At 46.1% G+C, this 19,274-nt stretch overlaps 1 protein-coding gene across 1 annotated transcript in view; it reads right to left on the bottom strand.

Annotated features, from left to right (window-relative positions):
- The window catches only part of SMARCC1 (SWI/SNF related, matrix associated, actin dependent regulator of chromatin subfamily c member 1), a 78,391-nt gene that overhangs the window by 51,116 nt on the left and 8,001 nt on the right, over positions 1 to 19,274 (bottom strand). Inside the window, exons 3-10 of the mRNA XM_061996305.1 lie at positions 14,753 to 14,838; positions 10,834 to 10,915; positions 10,305 to 10,397; positions 7,109 to 7,178; positions 5,411 to 5,480; positions 3,591 to 3,666; positions 1,791 to 1,916; positions 965 to 1,083 (exon numbers count right to left, since the gene is read on the bottom strand). Of these exons, the coding sequence (XP_061852289.1) occupies positions 965 to 1,083; positions 1,791 to 1,916; positions 3,591 to 3,666; positions 5,411 to 5,480; positions 7,109 to 7,178; positions 10,305 to 10,397; positions 10,834 to 10,915; positions 14,753 to 14,838 (722 nt within the window). The remainder of the gene's footprint in view (positions 1 to 964; positions 1,084 to 1,790; positions 1,917 to 3,590; positions 3,667 to 5,410; positions 5,481 to 7,108; positions 7,179 to 10,304; positions 10,398 to 10,833; positions 10,916 to 14,752; positions 14,839 to 19,274) is intronic.

The following is a 19,274-nucleotide window of genomic DNA, read 5'->3' on the forward strand; positions in this document are numbered from 1 at the left end:
TGGAGACCACAACTGCATATAAATCTTGATTCCAACCCAAAACATGCTCCAGCATGTTGGCAGCACTTGCAAACTCGTGAGATTCAAGGGAGCAGCGATTCGTTTACATTTGTCCTTCTAAAGGTGCAATAAGGGCACCTGCTGCATGAACAGAAGAGGCAACACACCATTTCAAGGCCTGCTGCCTTATTTAAGGAGAAAGGATGGCTGTTCCATTAACTCTGTTCTCCAAACAGCTTCCTCACAGAGGCAGAGTCACTCACACCTCTCTCCTTACAGAATCCAACTCAGGCTTTACATTCGGAACAAAAACGTAACTCGGATTGCCAACGAATTCTCCTCCTCACATGAGAAAATTCCAGTTTTCTCTTGTTTAATAGACCTGTTCAACTCTAGTAAGACCTGAATGAAGTTCAAAAGTGCACCCCACATACCCACACCCAAACCCACATAAAGCAGCTTTTATTTTTATATGATATTGTCTTTTTTCTTTAAAGACATCAAACCATCCCTGGAAAAACCCCACAAGTGCTGCTCTGCTACAGCTGCACGTGAGCTCTGCACCCCAAAACACCTGGCTATGTAGGTTTAAAAAGACACCATGAAATGCAGCCATTTGTAGGACTACACTTTGAGAACTGCACATGCACTGCATGACTGCACTAACAGAACCAGCCTGAGTTACTTCAGAAGCAGCTGGGGAACTTGTCCTTTGAGAAGCTCCTGATGCAGCAGTGAACCCTGCCACCGATACAGGTAACAGACCACCTGCACTAGGATTCTCCAGCTGCAGGCAATACATTTCTACAGAGGAATGAAGAAATCGCAGCTACTGCACCAGAATCACTCGAGTTTATTGGAGAAAGAACTATTCTATTGCAACCTACAGTGAGAGATGACACAGAGCACCCCACGAGCATTTCTTGCAGAATATCTGCTCAAAGTCCAAGGCTGAGACACTCACCCTTTCTTCCCTGTCTTCTTCCTCGACTCCACAGGGGTGGGGGGTGGGGAAGGAGAATGTTTCCTCTTCCTTGTGCTTGCTGTTGCTTTCCTGTCTCTCCTCTCTGGACTACGAACAGGCTGTTAGAGAAGTCAGAGAGTTAGCTCATCCCAATTACTACAGTTCCTGAAGTGCTGTAAGGCTTCACTCTTCCTTAATACATCCTACAACACAGAAGCTAAAAGCAAATCACAACATGCACCATTTGCACTAGAATGCTTCCATTTGCCAACGTGAGAACCCCTAAACTTTCTGCACTCACCCCCAGATGCTGCATTGCCTCTGTACTTAACAACTGTGCTCTTCACACACAGCAAGAGGCAAATGCTAACCTGTGACTTGTTCCATTTACTCTGTCCATCAGGAGAGATTCCCTACTGAGCAGCTTGGCCTCAGGGTTAAATGAATGTTTTCAGAGTCAGTTCTAACTAACCTCCTGCACTGAGAGGGATACAAAATTAGTTTTGACAGCTACATAGAATTAAATCCCAAATATTATTGGTTGCTGTTTAATACACCCCTGCAATCATTTAGGAGACAGCACAGAGCAGATCCTAACTCTTACCAGCCTCAGGAGGGGGGAAAAGCACACAAAAATCAAGGGGCACGCTTCCACTTCTGGAGAGAGGACTTAGGTCAGAAGACGGTTGAACTAGACTTATCATAGGTACCTCAAACCACTCAACTTGCTCAACTTCAGCAACTCTCACCCCCAAAGTTTGACTGCAGCAGACATAAAGAATATTGATGTCCCAAGAGGTCACCCACTAAGCAGAGAACCACCTACCTCCTCATTTTTCATTGAGATTCTCTGTCGAAAACTCACTGATTTCCTGTTCTCATCTACCTCATAATCCTCTTCATTCATCCATTCATTGAATATATCTGTGTCCAAAATCCACTTGGCATGAACCTACAAACCAGAACAGCGTGTTAACATGCTGAAGTGCTTGGGAAAAATAACTCCACGACAGAGCTTTTTAAGTCTCCTGAAGTGTGAGGGTCAGTTCTCACAGCTGGCACAACAGTTCTGTATTAACAGTGTACTTTGGATGCTGAAATTACCATCAAGAACATACAGATCCCCTTAGGAGAGGTGCCACAAGAGACCAGAACAATTAACAAGAGTTGGCCATATCTTGGGAAAAAATAGCTATCTTGGCTTAAAATATCCACCTTCAAATAAAGCTCTAGTTGACACAGCTGAAGATGAGCTCTGGAGCCTCAGCATGATCTACACACAAAAACCCAAGGTGTTTCAGTTATTTATAGGTAACTGCTCGGAATAAGCAGTGTTGGAATAGACATCAAGTAATTTTCTGACCTCAGCTGCTCTAACTTCTGTTCAGATCAACAGCAGAGACACAGACCAGCACTGTCTCTTATGCATAAAAGGGTAAGCCAAATAAAAGGACAATGGAGTAATATTTCCTAGTGTTTGAGTGCAACTGTTCTGTACTGTTCACTTGCAAGGAGCTCCATGAGAAAGGCCAGTCATTTCTGTAGAAAGAAAACTAATTATGTGAGAAGCTAAGTAAGGCTGCTGATGTTGGTTTGGGTGCTCTCTGTGCAGCAGACTGAGCAGCACTGACTGTGCATCATTGAAACATCAGTTAAGAACAGAGTTCCCACTAAACTGAGCCTTTCCAGTAAGAAAGGTGAGATATGAGCCTCAGGGATTCTTTAAACAGCTACTGGGTTCCTTGTGCACTTCCCCATTGGCTCTAACTCTAGTGACAGTTGCATTCCTACTGTAATTGCTCAGCAATGCCAAGGACTTCAGTAAAATCAAGAAACTCAAACTGTGCCCTGTGCTAAGAGCACACAGAAGCTGATATCTGCAGTGGGACTGAGCCAAGACAAATGAACTAAAGAGCTCCTGTAGCAGAGCGAAACCAGGGGGAGCCCACAGCCACACACAACCTGCCAACTAGCCCAGAGCTCTGTTTTGATCCAGACAGCTGAACCTGCTGGAAGCGATGCTGCCATTACAATAACTCAGAGAACAGACACAATTAATTGTCCCCCTTGGCTTCAAACCCTCAGATTTGTTCTCCTAAAGAAGCTTCCTCATTTGTGCATTGTTGAATTGACAATGGTTTTGGCCATTTCTGTATGACAGAAAACAATGACCTTTCTGCACACAGAGAGTTTTAAGCCCTGCAATGTATCTGTGGTAATAACAAAAGCCATCCCAAAGATGTGGCGTTTTCCCCACTTCCACTCCTTATAGTGCCACCATGTCTTCACATGGGCTGTCAGGCTTCATCCCAGAGATGGCTGCACTTCAGCAGTAAGAGAAGGACTTGCCTTTAACAGCAAAACCCCTCAACTCAGGCCAAGATAAGCAAGGCCATTTTGGGCCTCAGGGACAGGTGAGCCTGTCCTTTTCACTCACAGGATATTTCTCCCTAGACCAAAGAAACATTTCAGACATTTTCACCACTGCTCTACAAATACCACTCTGCTTTTCCATATGGAAATCCAGTCAATGTTACTCAACAGCACACTAGAAGATCCACCTAGTCCCACCAAGCATGACTCACATGAGCACAGGACCTGTGGGAACTGCTGAGGAGAGACTCACCTTCCATGGCTTTTCGGGAATCGGAGGGTCCTCAATTTCAGCATCTATCTCATTGGCATGAACCCAAGTGTCATAGCTAAAGAGAGGAGTCAAGAGAAAACAGGATTGGTGCCCTGGGCTGTTCATCCAGAAGTATCACCAGCAAGAACATTTCCTCAGCATTTTGAAACGTTCAGGTCATACTGCTGGGGTAGAACAGTCTCCACAACACAACTAAAGTTCAAGCAATAACCAGAGCTGTCTGCTGCAGGAACAGGGCAGACACAAAAGGGAGGGCTCTGAGGCACCCAAGCACATTGGCAGGTGCACAGCTTCTGAACTTAAAAGCCATGTGAGTGAAGGCAGCTGCAGTGCAAACTGCACATCCATTCTCTGGATTCAGGGGTATAAATGCAGTTTGTGAGGCACTTGTTCAAGGCCTGGCATTGAGTTCATTAACTTGTTTCCTTTCTTAAGAGTTTAAGAAGAGATACTGGATTCCTAGAAGAAAGAAATGTCTCCTCCTCTCCTTCAATCCCTACTGCTGTATCATAGAATGGGGGGGTTGGAAGAGACCTTCAGAGATCATCCAATCCAACCCCCTGCAGGTCCCACCTCGCTCAGGGGGCACAGGAACGTGTCCAGGGGGGTTGGGAACCTCCTGAGAAGGAGCCTCCAGCCCCTCCCTGTGCAGCCTGGGCCAGGCTCCCTCACTGAAACACTGAAACAGTTTCTCCTCATGCTTAAAGGGAATTTTTTGTATTCCAGATTCTCTCCATCACCCCTTGTCCTGGCACTGGATACAACAGCAGAAGTGCTGCCCCAGCCTCCTGACACCCACCAGTCAGATATTGGTCAATATTAACGAGATCCCCCTTCAGTCTCCTCCAAGCTGAGCAGCCCCAGGGCCCGCAGCCTTTCCTCCTCACACACATGTTCCATCCCCTCAGCACCCTGGGAGCCCTCCCTGGCCTCTCTCCAGCAGTTCCCTGTCTCTCTGCAGCTGGGGAGCCCAGCACTGGGCACAGGGCTCCAGCTGAGGCCTCAGCAGGGCAGAGCAGAGGGGCAGCACAACCTCCCTGGCCCTGCTGCCCACACTCTGCTGGATGCCCCCAGGCTGCCGTTGGCTTCTTGCCCACCAGCCCACGCTGCTGCTCATGGCTGTAGAACCCATTTCTTTTTTACATTCACTTTTCCACATGCCATTCCCTCAGAAGCCTATTTCCAAAGACTAAGAAACTGCACTCAGTAACAGTGGAAGCCAAAATTCTTTGTAATCAACACCAGGCATGTACTGAGCAAGGACAGGTGTGTTCATGCTGGTATTCAGACATAAATATACACACACAGAGTCAACACAAGTAATACATATATAAATATTTAAAGGTTCATCCCTGTGAAGAAACTTGAGCGTGATTGTTGTTTGCTCTCTTCCACTGAGCCCTGGACATTGACACAAAGGGCAGCAGTACTGAATTACTGGATGGTTTTACTCTCTAAGACCACTGCTTGTAACAGAATACAGAGCCAGTCACTCAGGGTCAGAACAACAGGAATGCAGCAGTGTGTATTGGGGTTTCATTTTCAGATAAGCCAGGGTGACACAGGCCTCAGCCTGCCATATTCTGCAGAGCAGGAGATGACAATAGCTGTAACCCACAGAGCTGGGACATCCCCCATGCAGGCTCACTACTGATCACCACAGAGCACTGCTACCAGGAGAGGTAAGAGCCAGCTACAGGACAGGCTCGTGTGAGGACATGCAAGTTTTAATCACGACATTTCCTTCACCAAACTTCAACAGGATTTGGGGTTTGCATTCTTCCTCCACCTTTCTTTACCTGTCTGGAAAAAAGCCCCAGTGTACCAGCACCTGCTTGTCTTTTTTCATCACAGGTCTCAGCCATTCATCTGCAGAGAGAAAAGAGATTTAGCATCAGATCCAGACCATGAAGCACATTAAAACAAGGGTTTGTCATGAGCAACCTTACTGCAGTCAGCTCTGACAGAGGCTACTGCTCTGCAACTGCATTCTGCAACGACCTGGCTCACCAAAGCAATACACATGCCATGTCTAACCATGCATGTGCTCTGCCTCTGTACCACACTCATGGCCTTTGTCCCAACTACTGAATCCTGCTCTCAACAGATACTTAAAAACCCAACAGCTTTGGAGGAAGAACGTCAGGGCAGGGGGTTGTAGTGAAACAGATCAATAATGCTAACAAATTAGTTAAGTCTAACAAAGTTTGGATTTCAAGCTCCTGCTTTCACAGCAGTGCTAATAAGGACATCAGTTTAACACAGACTTATGGAGCACCACTCACACTTTGCTGGTTTTGCATTAAGGCAACAGACTGGGGTTTCAAAGGGTTTTTTGTTGTTTCTTTTGAACTGCACATCTGGCAGTGTCATACCCCACCTCCTGCAAGCCAAAGATCAAGAATGTGGCCCAGAGCAGAATTTAAAGAGAAACCCTGAGGACTCAAACCTTATGAAGTTACAGGGCTTGAAATCATGGCTCGTTCTCCACCTTAATCGGGGTTTAAGAGAGCTCTGTCTAGCACATCTGCACGTTGACTGACTACAAGACAGTTCTCAATCCTTTTCTGAGAGTCTGAGGTGGTTAAAAACAAATCTGTTGCTAGGCAGGATACTGGGAGATGAAACAACCCATGACTGCTGCCATACAGGAGGGAACACTTCCATCTAGTGGCCATCTGATGGGGAGCACGTCAGAAAAGCCTTGTTTATGGCAGTGAAGGAGCTCACACTCAACAAGGATCCACTGCACAACTGTTTTCATCTTAAAAACATTTAAGAGCTTTTATTTTTGTTATTTGCTGAAGGGTGCAGCAGTTGAAGTGCTTCTGTGGAACCTTTTGATGGAAGCAGGCTGCATTATAATGTAGCCAATAGTCTCCACCCCTCAGGTTGACTTGTCATTGAACCCCCCTTGCTGAAGCACAAGCCCTGATCAGCATTCCCAGCCTGTCACCTGGAAAGCTGAGAACATGGCAGACAGTTCTTGATTCTCATTTGCTTTAGCATTTATCCACCTTTCTCACATCTAGTTGATTCCCAGTCATCTGTCAGTCAACATTCTGACCCACACTGGCACACCAGGGACACCACAGGAGCAGCAAAAGAAGGAAACTGTAATTTTAAGCTTTCACTGTCCTTCCTTTTCATTTTTAATCTAAGTTCATTTCTTCAAGTTTGCTCCCCTTCAGCCTGCAAGGCACTTGGCACAAACCAAATGGCCATCTGCATTCAGCACTGAACAGCCTCTCAGTTTCCAATGCAAGCACTGAAGAGCAGTCAGTGCTACACATCTCGACCTGAAAATGTTCCCTTAACTGAAAGTGTGAATGTGACACCCAGTTGTTAGAAGCAGGAGAGCACTGGAGCTGTTAATTCCAGTAGCTCTCAGGAGCAGGCTGGGAACATGCTGTGTCTGTGCAGCAGCTCCCATATCAAGTGCTAACAGAATCTAGTTATGAGGCTATTTCCACTTAAAGATTCAAAAGCAACTTTACCATCATCCATTGAGGTAGGACTTGGATAAACATGGTGGGTAGCCTTTGATTTCTCTTCAGTTACTGTTCCCTGTGGGAAAGGTGGAAGAGGAGAACAAACTGCATGAGAAACCGTCAACACATTACCCCAAACTTTACAAACTCTTCTTTTTGCCCATCTCCCATGCAGCCTGGCAATATCCAAGGCTGCCTTCAATACAGCACGAAGGACACCACCTCCAAGAAGGGCCAGAAAAAAACAATCAATACTACATCCAGAATACTTTGTGATCTCTTGTTCTTGTCATCTCGAATCATTCCTTACTCCTGGTTCCTTCTGCCCCAACTCCCATGGTAAACCTGTTCAATGATCACAGGTGACACAGACCTATCAGGGAGTATTTTGTAACAACCCATCTGTAACTTTCTTCCCTTAAGTTCACATTTTGGCCCAGAACAATTTCTAAACACGAGCATTTACAGAAGATAACATTTGAGACACTGCACTAGAAAAAGCTGCCTTAAACAGAACATCCTTAGTATTCAAGAGAGGCTGCATGTGGAGCGACAGACTAAATACCCATTCCTTCAAAAAAGCCTCCTAAATGAGAGAAGAAAGGGGATAAATCAGAAATCCACTACACATGATTCAGAGCACTGGCCCAGGCTGCCCAGGGAGGGTGTGGAGGCTCCTTCTCTGGAGGCCTTCAAAACCCACCTGGATGTGATCCTGTGTGACCTGACCTAGGTGGATCTGCTTTGGCAGGGGGTTGGACTGGATGATCCCTAAAGGTCCCTTCCAACTCCACCATTCTGTGACACCATTGTCTGTCAAATATTCAAACACAAGAATATTTTTTCCTTCTTGTTGGCTTGGGGCATCATTTCCTTGACATGTGAGAAGCAACAGATGCTGTTCTCATGCTTATGGAGATGCCACAAACAGTTTTAAGAAAAGCAACTTCTCTACATATGGGCACAGGCCATAATTATATTCCTATTGGATCCAGATCATCAGGCAAGAAAATCCTACTACATTGTTAGATATCTGTTAAACAGATACATAACACTGCTTAGTATGGCCAGTCCTTCCTCACGTGGAGGACCATAAGGATTCTCCCACACGCTGCAGAGACACCTCCAGTCTCCAAAGATCAAGAGTCATTCCCAAGGACAGCAGAAACTCTCAGCCTGCAGACTCTGCTGCTGCAGAGGGGTTCTGTTTTGGAACAGTCTGTATGAAAATGTTACTCCACATTTCCATTCCATAAATATTTGACAGATTTATTTAAAGGACTTGAGAGCACACAGAGTAAGTTACAGCCAACAGTGTGCAAACCATTTATCAGAAGACAGCATGAAAAGAAGGAAGATTTTTATTAGGAAGTATGAAGATGCATTACATGATGGTAGCAACATCTGGAGACTATTCTGCTGTCAGGGGCTGAGGGCAAGAGCTCCTACACCAACAAGAGATCATAGAACAGGGCAGAGGGAGAGGAGGTGCTCTGCACAACAGCAAAAAGGAAAGCTGGAACGAAAGAAGAGGTTTAAAGTGTTCAAAGGAAAGGAAAGAGCCCTGGCATGAACAGAGAACCCACAGAAGTGTTTAAGGAGCAATGATGGAAGTTGGCCATGAGATAAAGACTCTTCTCCAGGTATGTAATCTGAGCTTTCTGAGCCAGATGAGTAAATTTCATCTGTTTCCTGCGGAGGAACACACAACAGACAAAGAGGCAGTTCCTCTTACATCCCGACTGACAACAAAGGGATGGATAACGTTAACATTGGAACAGCTTTCTGGGAGATGTAAGCAGATTGTAAGGCTCATTCCCAACCTCTGCTAGACTGAGTGTGGTTGGAAGCTAAAGACTTAACCAGATGGAAGAGTTCTCCACTGACAAAATGCTTTTCTTGACGTAGGTAAGATATAAATGCTAAAGCTCACTCATTACCTGCTTTCAAACCTCTGAATTATTATTCTGGCCCTTCTCTGAAGAATCCTCAACATTTATGAGGGAAAACCAGAGAAAGGGTGACTACCAGATACAGTAACAACATCTTCCCTGGCAGAGGGAACAAACACTTTGCTGACACCTCTACTTGTAAGCTTTGAGAGCACACTGGCACTGTGCCTGGATGTGAGATAGGCAACTCTTCTGCACAGGCTGCAGTCAGAGCAGGGAGGACTTGGGAGCACCAGTGAGGAGGGGCTACAGGTACCAGGGATTGGGGTAGAGGGAAAACAACAGCAACCAGTTAAAAGATAAGAAGACAGTGGGCAAGCACAGGTAGCAACACAAATACAAGATGAGAATCAAGAGGTAGGACAGCGGAAGAAAGCCCAAAAAGCAGAACTAGGGAGAGTTTCTGGTTTTGCTTCTTCACATCCCTTTGGAGACAAAGCTGCCTGCTTTCCAAGTCCCTTCAACCACTCGTGGATACAGCACGCGCCCAGTTCACTGCACAAAGCCTCCGTGAAAGGAAACTAGCATCATTAACTCCAAATTAAGCACCAGCAAGCATGCTGGATCAGCTGAATAATTAAGAGTAACTTGTGAAAAACTGCACAACTGAAGCTGAGATGATGGCTCATAATCACATACACTTCAGCTGGAAAAGAAACTCTTTACTCTGGCTGCAGCCGCCAATTACCGTAAGACAAAAGGCTGCTGGATCATGCAGAGTTCAGCCAGAGGATTTCTCTCAGGACTGTTTACAGTTTTAAGAGATGAAGCTATTAATCTCCTTCAGTCCACCATTTAGTATATTAAATTACAAAGGCAAGATGTTGGCTTTGACACCCTACAAGCAAGAGACCACTGTTGCTTGTGTTCTGGCCAGTGTGAGCGAGGGAAAGGTAAAATACAGCACCAAAGGTGGGGATCAGCAGGGAGCTGCTGCTTTCAACAGGCAGGTATTCAACAGTAAATCAGCTAGTGTTAGTAAATCAGTTACATCAAGACACCATGTCTACTTCCTACTTGAACAGCCACTTCAGATTCACTTTTAGAACAGTTATGATTCAACCTCTGTGTGAAGAGAACCACTGATGGCATTTGACAACTGGTGAACTTCTGGCCTTAAGTGACTTGCTGCTGCTGCCTCGTGTTGCCAGATACACTCCAGATGCAGCTGACAGGCCAGAGGCAGGGAAATACATTTTATCTCACAGCTGACAATCCCTTTCTATCCAGATGCTCTATTTAACAGTTACCTGGTGACGCTTGACAATGTCCTTCAATTTATTAGCCAGCTTCAGCTCTATGTCTGGAATGAGGTAGATGGTTGGTCTGCTCAGACAATTGTTCTAGTGGAGAGAAGAAGAACTTCAATAAGAAATCAGTAGGTCAGCTGTGACATAAATCAAGAAATTCCTATTAAGATCACCAATGCTTGAAAAAGCTCAAAAGGAACATGTATCAGCTTGTGACAAGGCACACTAACTAGAGCTCCAGAAGCCCTTAATGCCAGCAATGTTCCCTTTGCATGTCTCCTCACTGAAGTCTCATCCTGTCTCTCTTTCTGGTCTCTTTAGCTGTTACTTCTGTCAGAGACAGACAGCGAGCTGCTGGAGAGAGCTCAGTGCAGGGCCACAAAGGTCATGGAGTGCAGCACCTCCCTTGTGATGAAAGGCTGAGGGAGCTGGGGAGAAGACTGAGGGGTGACCTCAGGAAGATAAAAAGCCAGTGAGCCCCCTCCCCTGAGCACATGAACACCCACAGTTCTGTAGAGGGGTTTCTTGCCTGCACTAGTGTTTTCTCAATGTTCATGAACATCTCCACGTTTCGGTCCATTCGAGACGGGTTCTGCAGGTCAAACCTCCTCCTGGGAAGGAAAAGCATTCAACAATCAAAAGTGAACTCTCCTCCATTCAGCAGTCAAGAATCTTTCATGTTCCACATAAACAGTGCATTGTGGCAGCTGGGTAAGAACACTTAAAGCACAACCACCAATACTTTTGCTTCACTTGGCAGCCCTCACAAGCAAGAAAAACCACAGTGAATCAAACCAACAAAGTGCAACTCAGCTGTGAAATGTTTGGGAATAATAAAGACTCACATCACCCAATAACACCCTGTAAAGGGTTGTGCATTCCCCTACAGCCACAAAGGATAATTAAGCAGAAACATAACCAAATGCTAACGAGGATTTCTCTCCTAGTTGCACTCATCTACCAGTCCCAGGTTCTAATCCAGGAAAAACAGAGTGTTTTATCTCCCTGAGATTCTCCTCAACTGCTTATCTACTTGAGAAGAAGCCACCCAACACCCAAGCACACAGTAATCCCTTTCAGCATTTTATGATCATCTTTATTGGACTCTGCTGCTTTAAAGTTTGCTACTGCATCGACAGAGAAGTCAAAACTCCTGAAAGAACAATGCAGATGGTCTGTCACAAACAAGAGCCCCTCAAAGGCATCCTGCTGGATCCACCTGAGCCCCTCAAAAGCATCCTGCTGGATCCACCCCAGCTGTACAAATAGTCATGGATGAATGGACTCACATGAATTTGAATGGTGAACCCCCCCAAACAGCACTAACACCAGTCTCCTGCCAAGGTCAGAGCCCACAGGGCTCTGTGCTGGCACCACCACACAGGCTCATCACCACCAGTCAGTGCTGCAGGAGCCTCTGAAACCATTTGGGCCTGACCACAAACAATTTGCCAAAGCACAATGGTATGTTTAGGAAATCAGGTTGTTGACACTTAGATGTAAAACTCTGCCTGGTGCACTTCTGTACCTCACAAGCTTTGGGAAAGGCTGTTGCTGGAGTCTGAAGATGCTCTTAACTGGAGTTGGTGTTCAGGAGTGGCAGTACTGGCAGAAGGGATTTCAGTGTGTAAAATAAAGTACCCTGCACATTTAGCACAGTGAAAGAGCCATGCACATAATTACCCTGCAGAGACTGATGTGCTTTAACACCCAGCCTAACATGCAGGAATTGATTGTGCCCATGTCTAAGGATGGTTTCTGTTAAACACATGCTCCCTTCCAGTAACACATCACATCAATTTTTAAAGTCTATAAATATACAATGAAGACAAACCAAAGCAACATTGATTTAGTCACAGAACCCATTAGCACAGGAGGATGGCACCACATCAGTATTCCAGTACTGAATTAAACAACGACCCTTCAGCTGACACCACCATGTTTTTACTTCACCTGAGGCCCTCCAGCACTTTCAGAAACAAGCTGCCTGTACAGGTGGCACTGCATAAACAGGCTGTGGTGTTGGGCAGCACTAGAGACACTCACTATTAGTGATCCTAAAGCAGTAATACAGACTCTTCTCACTAAAGCCATGGCAAATGAGTTAACAATAACATCCTGGCATGTTTCTTACAACCTCCTTTCAATTTTGAGCTCTCTAAACAGCGTTGTTCAGCTGGAGAAGCTGACACTGAAGTAGGGCTAATCACCAAGAACTCTGTCAGCTCACTGCACAACATCATTTAATAAAGTAACAGGTAAGATTTGGGGAGCAGAGATCAAGGCACTTCTCCAGCTCTCAGCCCTTGGCAGTTCACAGGCTGCACTCAAAACTTACGCTTCTCAAACTTAACAGTTTCAAGGAAGTGAAGGGAAACAAACACCAAATAAACAAACTCACCTAGATACCCAATAGGATTTCAGCACCTAAGAAAAAGACCCTCAAGACATTGAATTTTGGCCCAAGTTGTTACATTTGCTTGCCTAAAATCTGCGTTACATATTCACTTACTGCTGTGTCCGTCCCCAGACTCCTGCCTGCTTGTGAAAGCCATTCTTTAAGAGAAGCATGTCAATGTATGAAGAAACAGCACCTGAGTTGCCCATGTAGAAAAAACAGTAGCACTAATTCCTCCTGTCCTTAACTTAACTGATACCCTCTGGCAGGTTTTAGCTTACAGCTACTTGAATTGCAGTGACAGACAAGGTATGTCCAGCTGCACTGGGTAAGTGCCTGTTTCAGACATACCTATTATGACGAGGAAAGGTACTTCTCCTATAAGACAGATCATTCACAAACAGGTTAAGCGAGAGCGACAATGCAAACCAGTCAACAAAAGCAATCACGTTTCAGGCAAACACCACAGATTATTGGGTTGTCAGTGAAGGATACATTCCAAGCTTTAAGTCTGACCCTCAAGAGTTAAATCCAAGTATTACTTCCCTCTACATCCCACATGCATAAAACACAAGACACTACCCACACTAGTTTTGAGGAATGGGCAAGAGAGTGAGAAGAGAGGAGGCAGCCACAGGTCTGAGCTTTGCTGACAAGCTTCAGTGACTGGACACTACATTTGTTTGGAAAATATTGGGATGTTCAAATATTCATTAGGTGGGAGCCATTCAACTCCTTTATATTAAGGCAAAGAGGCAGTAAGACCCTGCTGAAAGATACTCCACACCACAGAGGACACAACAAGCACGTGTCATGTCCCAGGCCTTGGGAATACTGGAGTAGGAAAGTGCCTGGCAGCAGCTCCCATCAGCAGAAACCCACCTCAGATATCCATTCAGTTGGAAAGAGTATCAACAACTACTAAAAACAACAAACCATTTTGCCTTTTAACTTGCTCTTGTGGGTAGAAAACAGCCAATGCCAGGAATGCTGCTACAGGTCTGCACAGTATCAGATCAGAGACTACTTAAGCTCACACACAAGAGCAATCTCTGCTTATTTTTCCCTATCCTCTTTGATCCTCTGGTTTCTCCCAGTGTTCTGAAAGACTGCTGTCTTGGAAGGAACACTGTAACTTAGAAACACAGATCAAAACACTGCCAGGATTAGTAGTTTTAACACCAGTGTCCACAGCTACATGGGCAGTGCTTCTAGTTCCCCATTTGTGGAGGTTGGTAAGTAATGGAAGACTGAGCACTTACCAATACCTATGCAATGCTCCATGTTTTCCTAAGTTTAACTGGACCCTACACTCAATTCAGTTAACAAGGACTCACATCTCATCAAGTCTGATGAGGAATGACTGAGGGAACTGAGGATGTTCAGCCTGGAGAAAAGGAGGCTCAGAGGAGACCTGATTACTTTCTACAACTCCCTGACAGGAGGCTGTGGCCAGGGAGAGGTCACTGAAATGAAAAGACAAGAGGAAACAACGTCAAGTTGCCCCAGGGGAGGTTTAGGTCGGAGCTGAGGCAGAACTGTTTCCCTGAGAGGGGTGTCAGCCCCTGTGCCAGGCTGCCCAGGGAGCTGGGGGAGTGCCCAGCCCTGGAGGGATCCCAGAGCCATGGGGCTGAGGTGCTGAGGGCTGTGGGTCAGTGGTGGGCTAGGCAGGGTGAGGGGAGGGCTTGGATTTGATGATCTTAAAAGTCTTTTCCAACCAAAATGATTCCATGAAACAGCAACTGTAAGACACTGCTTGGTTTGCTCAGTCATATGGCACGTTAACAGGAAAAAAAAGCCTCAAGATTGCAATTAACTCCCAACCCACAGCCTCAGGACCTTAAACTTGGACAATTTAGCTTGAAATTTAGAAGTCTAGGGGGGTGTCAAAGCTACCATCAGCAAAACAGGAGAAAAACGTCCCCTTCCCTTCTCCAACTCTCTTGCCTACCCAATTGTCCAGAAAGTATTAAACTCCAGGTAGTCTGCACAGGCATCTCATGTGCTCAACTTCATGCAAAAGGTGTAGAAACCAAAACCACAAACTTACCAGCCCTGTTCATTCTTATATTTGTAAGCAGCACCAAGAATGTGACATAATGTACCTCCAGCTTTGAAATCCATGAAGCACTTTGCCTGGAATGGAAGAGAAAAGTGAAAATACAGTGACATGGACTTCTATGTAACCCTTTTAAACAAAGGCACACTTGTCAGGAGTTTCAGACATCTAACTTGTCCAACAGACAGCTGAATTTTCAGCTCAGTCACTTTTGGAGTATTAAGCTCTCCTTTAGGGATGTTTTGAGATTAAATGCATTTGTTTTAAGTAGAACTATTCACATGTGCAGGCAGTGACATATGTATCTTACACACACAGCTTACAGCTACACAGGGAATGTTTTGCAAGCCAGAAATCCAAACTACTCTCAACATCCATTCCACAATAAATTGAACTTCAAATTGTAGTTGTCAGCTAAGAGGCTTTTCATCAGTACCAAGCAAAGCAAAATAAGTAATTAGAAATGAACATCTGAAACCTGGGCTCCACGTTCACCACAGCTCCATTGTCACCACCACAACAAAGAGCTGCTTGTCAGGATCTGAAAGGAACCTCCTGCAGATCTGCCCTAGAACACTAAACCCAACTCACTTCTCCCCTATCAACTCAAGCAGAGGACAGTCAAGTCACATATTCATAGACAGGCACTCTGACTCCAGAGCCAAAAGTTAGACAGGAGCAGGAGGAGGCTAAAAAGCTCTCCTGAGTCACAGCACCACAGAATGCTGAGTGACCTTGAAAGCTCACCCAGTGCAGCCCCCTGCCAGAGCAGCACCACCTAGAGCAGGGCACACAGGAACTGTCCAGCTGGGTTGGAATGGCTCCAGAGAAGGAGCCTCCACAGCCCATCTGGGCAGCCCCTGCCAGGGCTCACCTCAACAGGGAAGAAGCTTTTCCACCTGCACCCTTCTGCAAAAGCACACAGCTGGAGATACCACACAAGAGCCCTCCTCGTAGTCTTTCTACATTAGGAACATTTCTGATCCAGCTGCCACAACACTTTATAGTCAGAACACGTCATTTTCTTTCAAGTCCACTATATTACACAGCCAGAGTATTTGCTAACACAGAATGAACACCAAATTACAGTCTAAGGGTTGTGGACAAGCATTTGACATCCATTCTGCAGCCAGGCAGCTAAAATGGAGGCACAGGATCCGAATGAAACGTTGCCTTCCTTGGCTTTAGAGCTGCTAATGGAAAGCAAAGCAGTTCTGCAAGAAATCAAATACACCAGTGTCCAAGAGCAACACAAAAAAGATCCTTCATAAGCATTCAACAAGAACAGAGCTGCTCCTGGTCTACCATCTGTTTAGAGCCCTGCTGAGCACAGAAAGTAAGAGAGCTCAAAGCTGCCATATGGGTACTGCCAGTTTAGAAGCTGTGTACATGTCACTACTATTCTTAGCAAACTCAAGTCTTCTGTGGATGGAGCAGCCTCTCATCAAAAGCTTGAGCTCAACAACAACATTTTAACATGCTGAATGATTTTAATTGCCATAAGACTTGGCTCTGAGAATACAAGCACTGGTTTACAAACACACATCCCAACGTTAGTTGCTACAAAGGGAAGAATACAGCTCAACAGGAGACCAGAGCACCCATTTTGGCAGCAGTAGCATGCACATTGCTGTTACTTCTCTCCAGCTGTCCTACAGAGTGTTGTCCAGAACTGACCTTTCCCTTTTTGCTGACATGCCACATGTATTGCATGACTGAATTAAACCACTACAGCAAAGCCCAACTCTTCTGCACTTTGGGTGGCTGTTGATCCCTACTGCAAGTTCAGGGGCTGCTGCTGCTGATTTGCCATCATCACACTGCACATCACCAGCCCATGTTAGATCTTTCAGGGACAAGGCCACACCTTGCTGCATTACCAGGGCATCTCTCTCCTGCAGCCTGGCAGGGCTCAGCAGAAGGCATAGACTTGTTGGAGCCAGTACACAGGAGGCCCCGGAGCTGCTGCCAGGGCTGGAGCCCCTCTGCTGTGAGCACAGGCTGAGAGAGTTGGGGCTGCTCAGCCTGGAGCAGAGAAGGCTCCAGGAGCCCTTAGAGCAGCCTCCAGCCCCTCGAGGGGCCCCCAAGAAACATGGGCAGGGACTCTGGCCAAGGGCCTGGAGTGCCAGGACAAGGGCTGCTGGCTTAGAGAACTCATGTGAGGTATGCTGGCCAGAACTTGGAAAATAAACATAAAGGCTCTCATGTGAACTGGAAGAATCTTGGACGTGTTCTCAGCAGCCACATCTGTGTTTTGCAACAACTTCAGTTCGAGACCAACATTGAACCTCAAGGAAATAGCTGCAGTGAGTACTGATGGAGAACAGCATCACACGAAGAAAGGACTGTTAACAGCAGCCTTGGGTGATGGTGGTTGTGAGCAGCAATCACAAACTGAGGACTTCTGCAGTCATCTGCAGGTACACAGCACTCATGACGGCTTAGGGGCTGCTGCTTTTGCACAAGCTTGACCGTCTCCTTTACAACTTCAGTCCTCCCTTGAGAGGAACATGTTAATATTGAACAGTCACTAAGGTAAGCGTAGACTTTTAACCTCTCTTAGTTTCACTCACTTTGTTTCCAGTGGAAGTCTGAAATAGCTGTTCAGCGTATTTTTAGAGATTAGCCACATCACTTCAGACATCCCTTTGCTCCACCTCTCTTCAAGTCAAACACAGTCCTCAGAACTGAAGCATTCTGTGTGTCAAAGTGCTGCAGCAGAGCAACAAAGCTTCCTTTGCAGCCTGAACCAGTATCCTGAATTGCATGCCTAAACAAGTGAATGCCAACCTCACCTCGAGAGCACACATTGCATCTCCCCATAGCAGCAATACAAAGGAAGATGTACTGATGAGTTGCCTTCTGTCAAAAGCAACTGGGAGCACAGATATCCAACTGCTGTAAACTTAAGCTGAGCAAACTGGATCAGATCTTTGAAACAGCAAGAATAAACACAGGAGCAACACACAGCACCACTGAAATCTTTATTAACTGTTTTTAAGATAAGACAAACTGACTTCAGACTTGAGAGGGCTCAAATGCTTTATCAACTGACTGAGCAGTTGCACAGGTTCATGGTCTATGCTGCCATATCAGAACAAAGCACTGCAAGCTTCACCTCTGCCCCTAAAGCTTTTAATTACCACCGAGGTACGAGACAGTCAGAATGGCAGAGATGGTGAGCTACAGCGTGATGTCCCGTGTGGGGCTTGTGTGTGCACTCCTCACACCAAGAGAGACGCCCAGTAAGTGAGCCTGGAGAAAACATGCATGAATTCAAACTCCTCACCAAAGAAGTTACACAGCAACATGTCTGGGGAGGAAAAACACCATCAAATAATGAAAGATACTGCTGTACAAGTGGTGGACCAGAGAAAAGCGTCTTCAATAGCTTTCAAACCAACTGCAGTTAATGGTACTGTAACAAATGTTTCCAACTGGGTGTATCTCTACAGAACCCTAGATTGCATGACTTGATGCTCCCACTCCCAGCAAGCAAAGCATCTGTGGCAAAGGTAAGCAAAGACCTTCCTGCTGATGGTTGGTCCCTACCCTAAGTTGGCCAATTGGGTGCTTGACACCATGCTGCAGTCCTTCACAACCGAAATCCCTCTGGTGCTTGGTCCTCACCATTTGCCACATCCCTACTCCCTCTAATCAGCTGCTTAGACTTCACACTCACTTGGACAAGATTCTTTTGGTGGCAGGGAGGGTTCCAAGCACAATGGGACTCTGAAAGCAGTAAGGAGGGCACTACTGTCCTGGCACTGGAGCTGGGGAAGGGGCTGGAGCACAAGGCTGCTGGGCAATGCCGAGGGCCCTGGGGCTGTTCAGCCTGGAGAAGAGGAGGCTGAGGGCAGACAAGAGCACTCTCTGCAGCTCCCTCACAGGAGTTTGTGGCCAGGTGGGGGTCAGTCTCTGCTCCCAAGTGACAGGAAAAGAGGAGACAGCCTCGAGTTGCTCCAGGGGAGGTTGAGATTGGAGCTGAGGAACAATTCCTTCCCCCAAGGGCTGTCCAGCCCTGTCCCAGCTGCCCAGGGCTGTGGGGGAGTGCCCATCCCTGGAGGGATCCCAAAGCCCTGGAGCTGAGGCCATGGGTCAGTGGTGGCTGTGGCAGTGCTGGGGGAACAGTTGGACTGCATCAGCTTCAAGGGCTTTTGCAACCTCAGTGATTCTGTAAAGATGTGCCAAGTTGAAACTCTCAATTAGCAACCTTTAAGTTGTTAATCTTGTTTCTATACACCAATATCCTGAGTGACTGGAAAACTAGCCCAGACTGATGGGGGAACTGTGAGCTGCTAAAGAACGTGGTAAAGCCCTTTTCCAGCACTGACAGCCTTATACGTTTGAAGTTCAAGCAACAGAAACCTGTTGGCTTTGGAAAGTGGCTGTTATTCAGTTTGGGATGCAACAGCCCAGAGTTGACCTGAAATTGACGAGTTTACACAGAATTTCAGTAGAAATTCAAACCTGGGAGGAAGAACAAAACAGGCTGTTGGAATAGCAGTGGGTT

Source organism: Colius striatus, chromosome 5 (genome assembly GCF_028858725.1).
Source record: "Colius striatus isolate bColStr4 chromosome 5, bColStr4.1.hap1, whole genome shotgun sequence".
Lineage (NCBI taxonomy): Eukaryota > Metazoa > Chordata > Aves > Coliiformes > Coliidae > Colius > Colius striatus.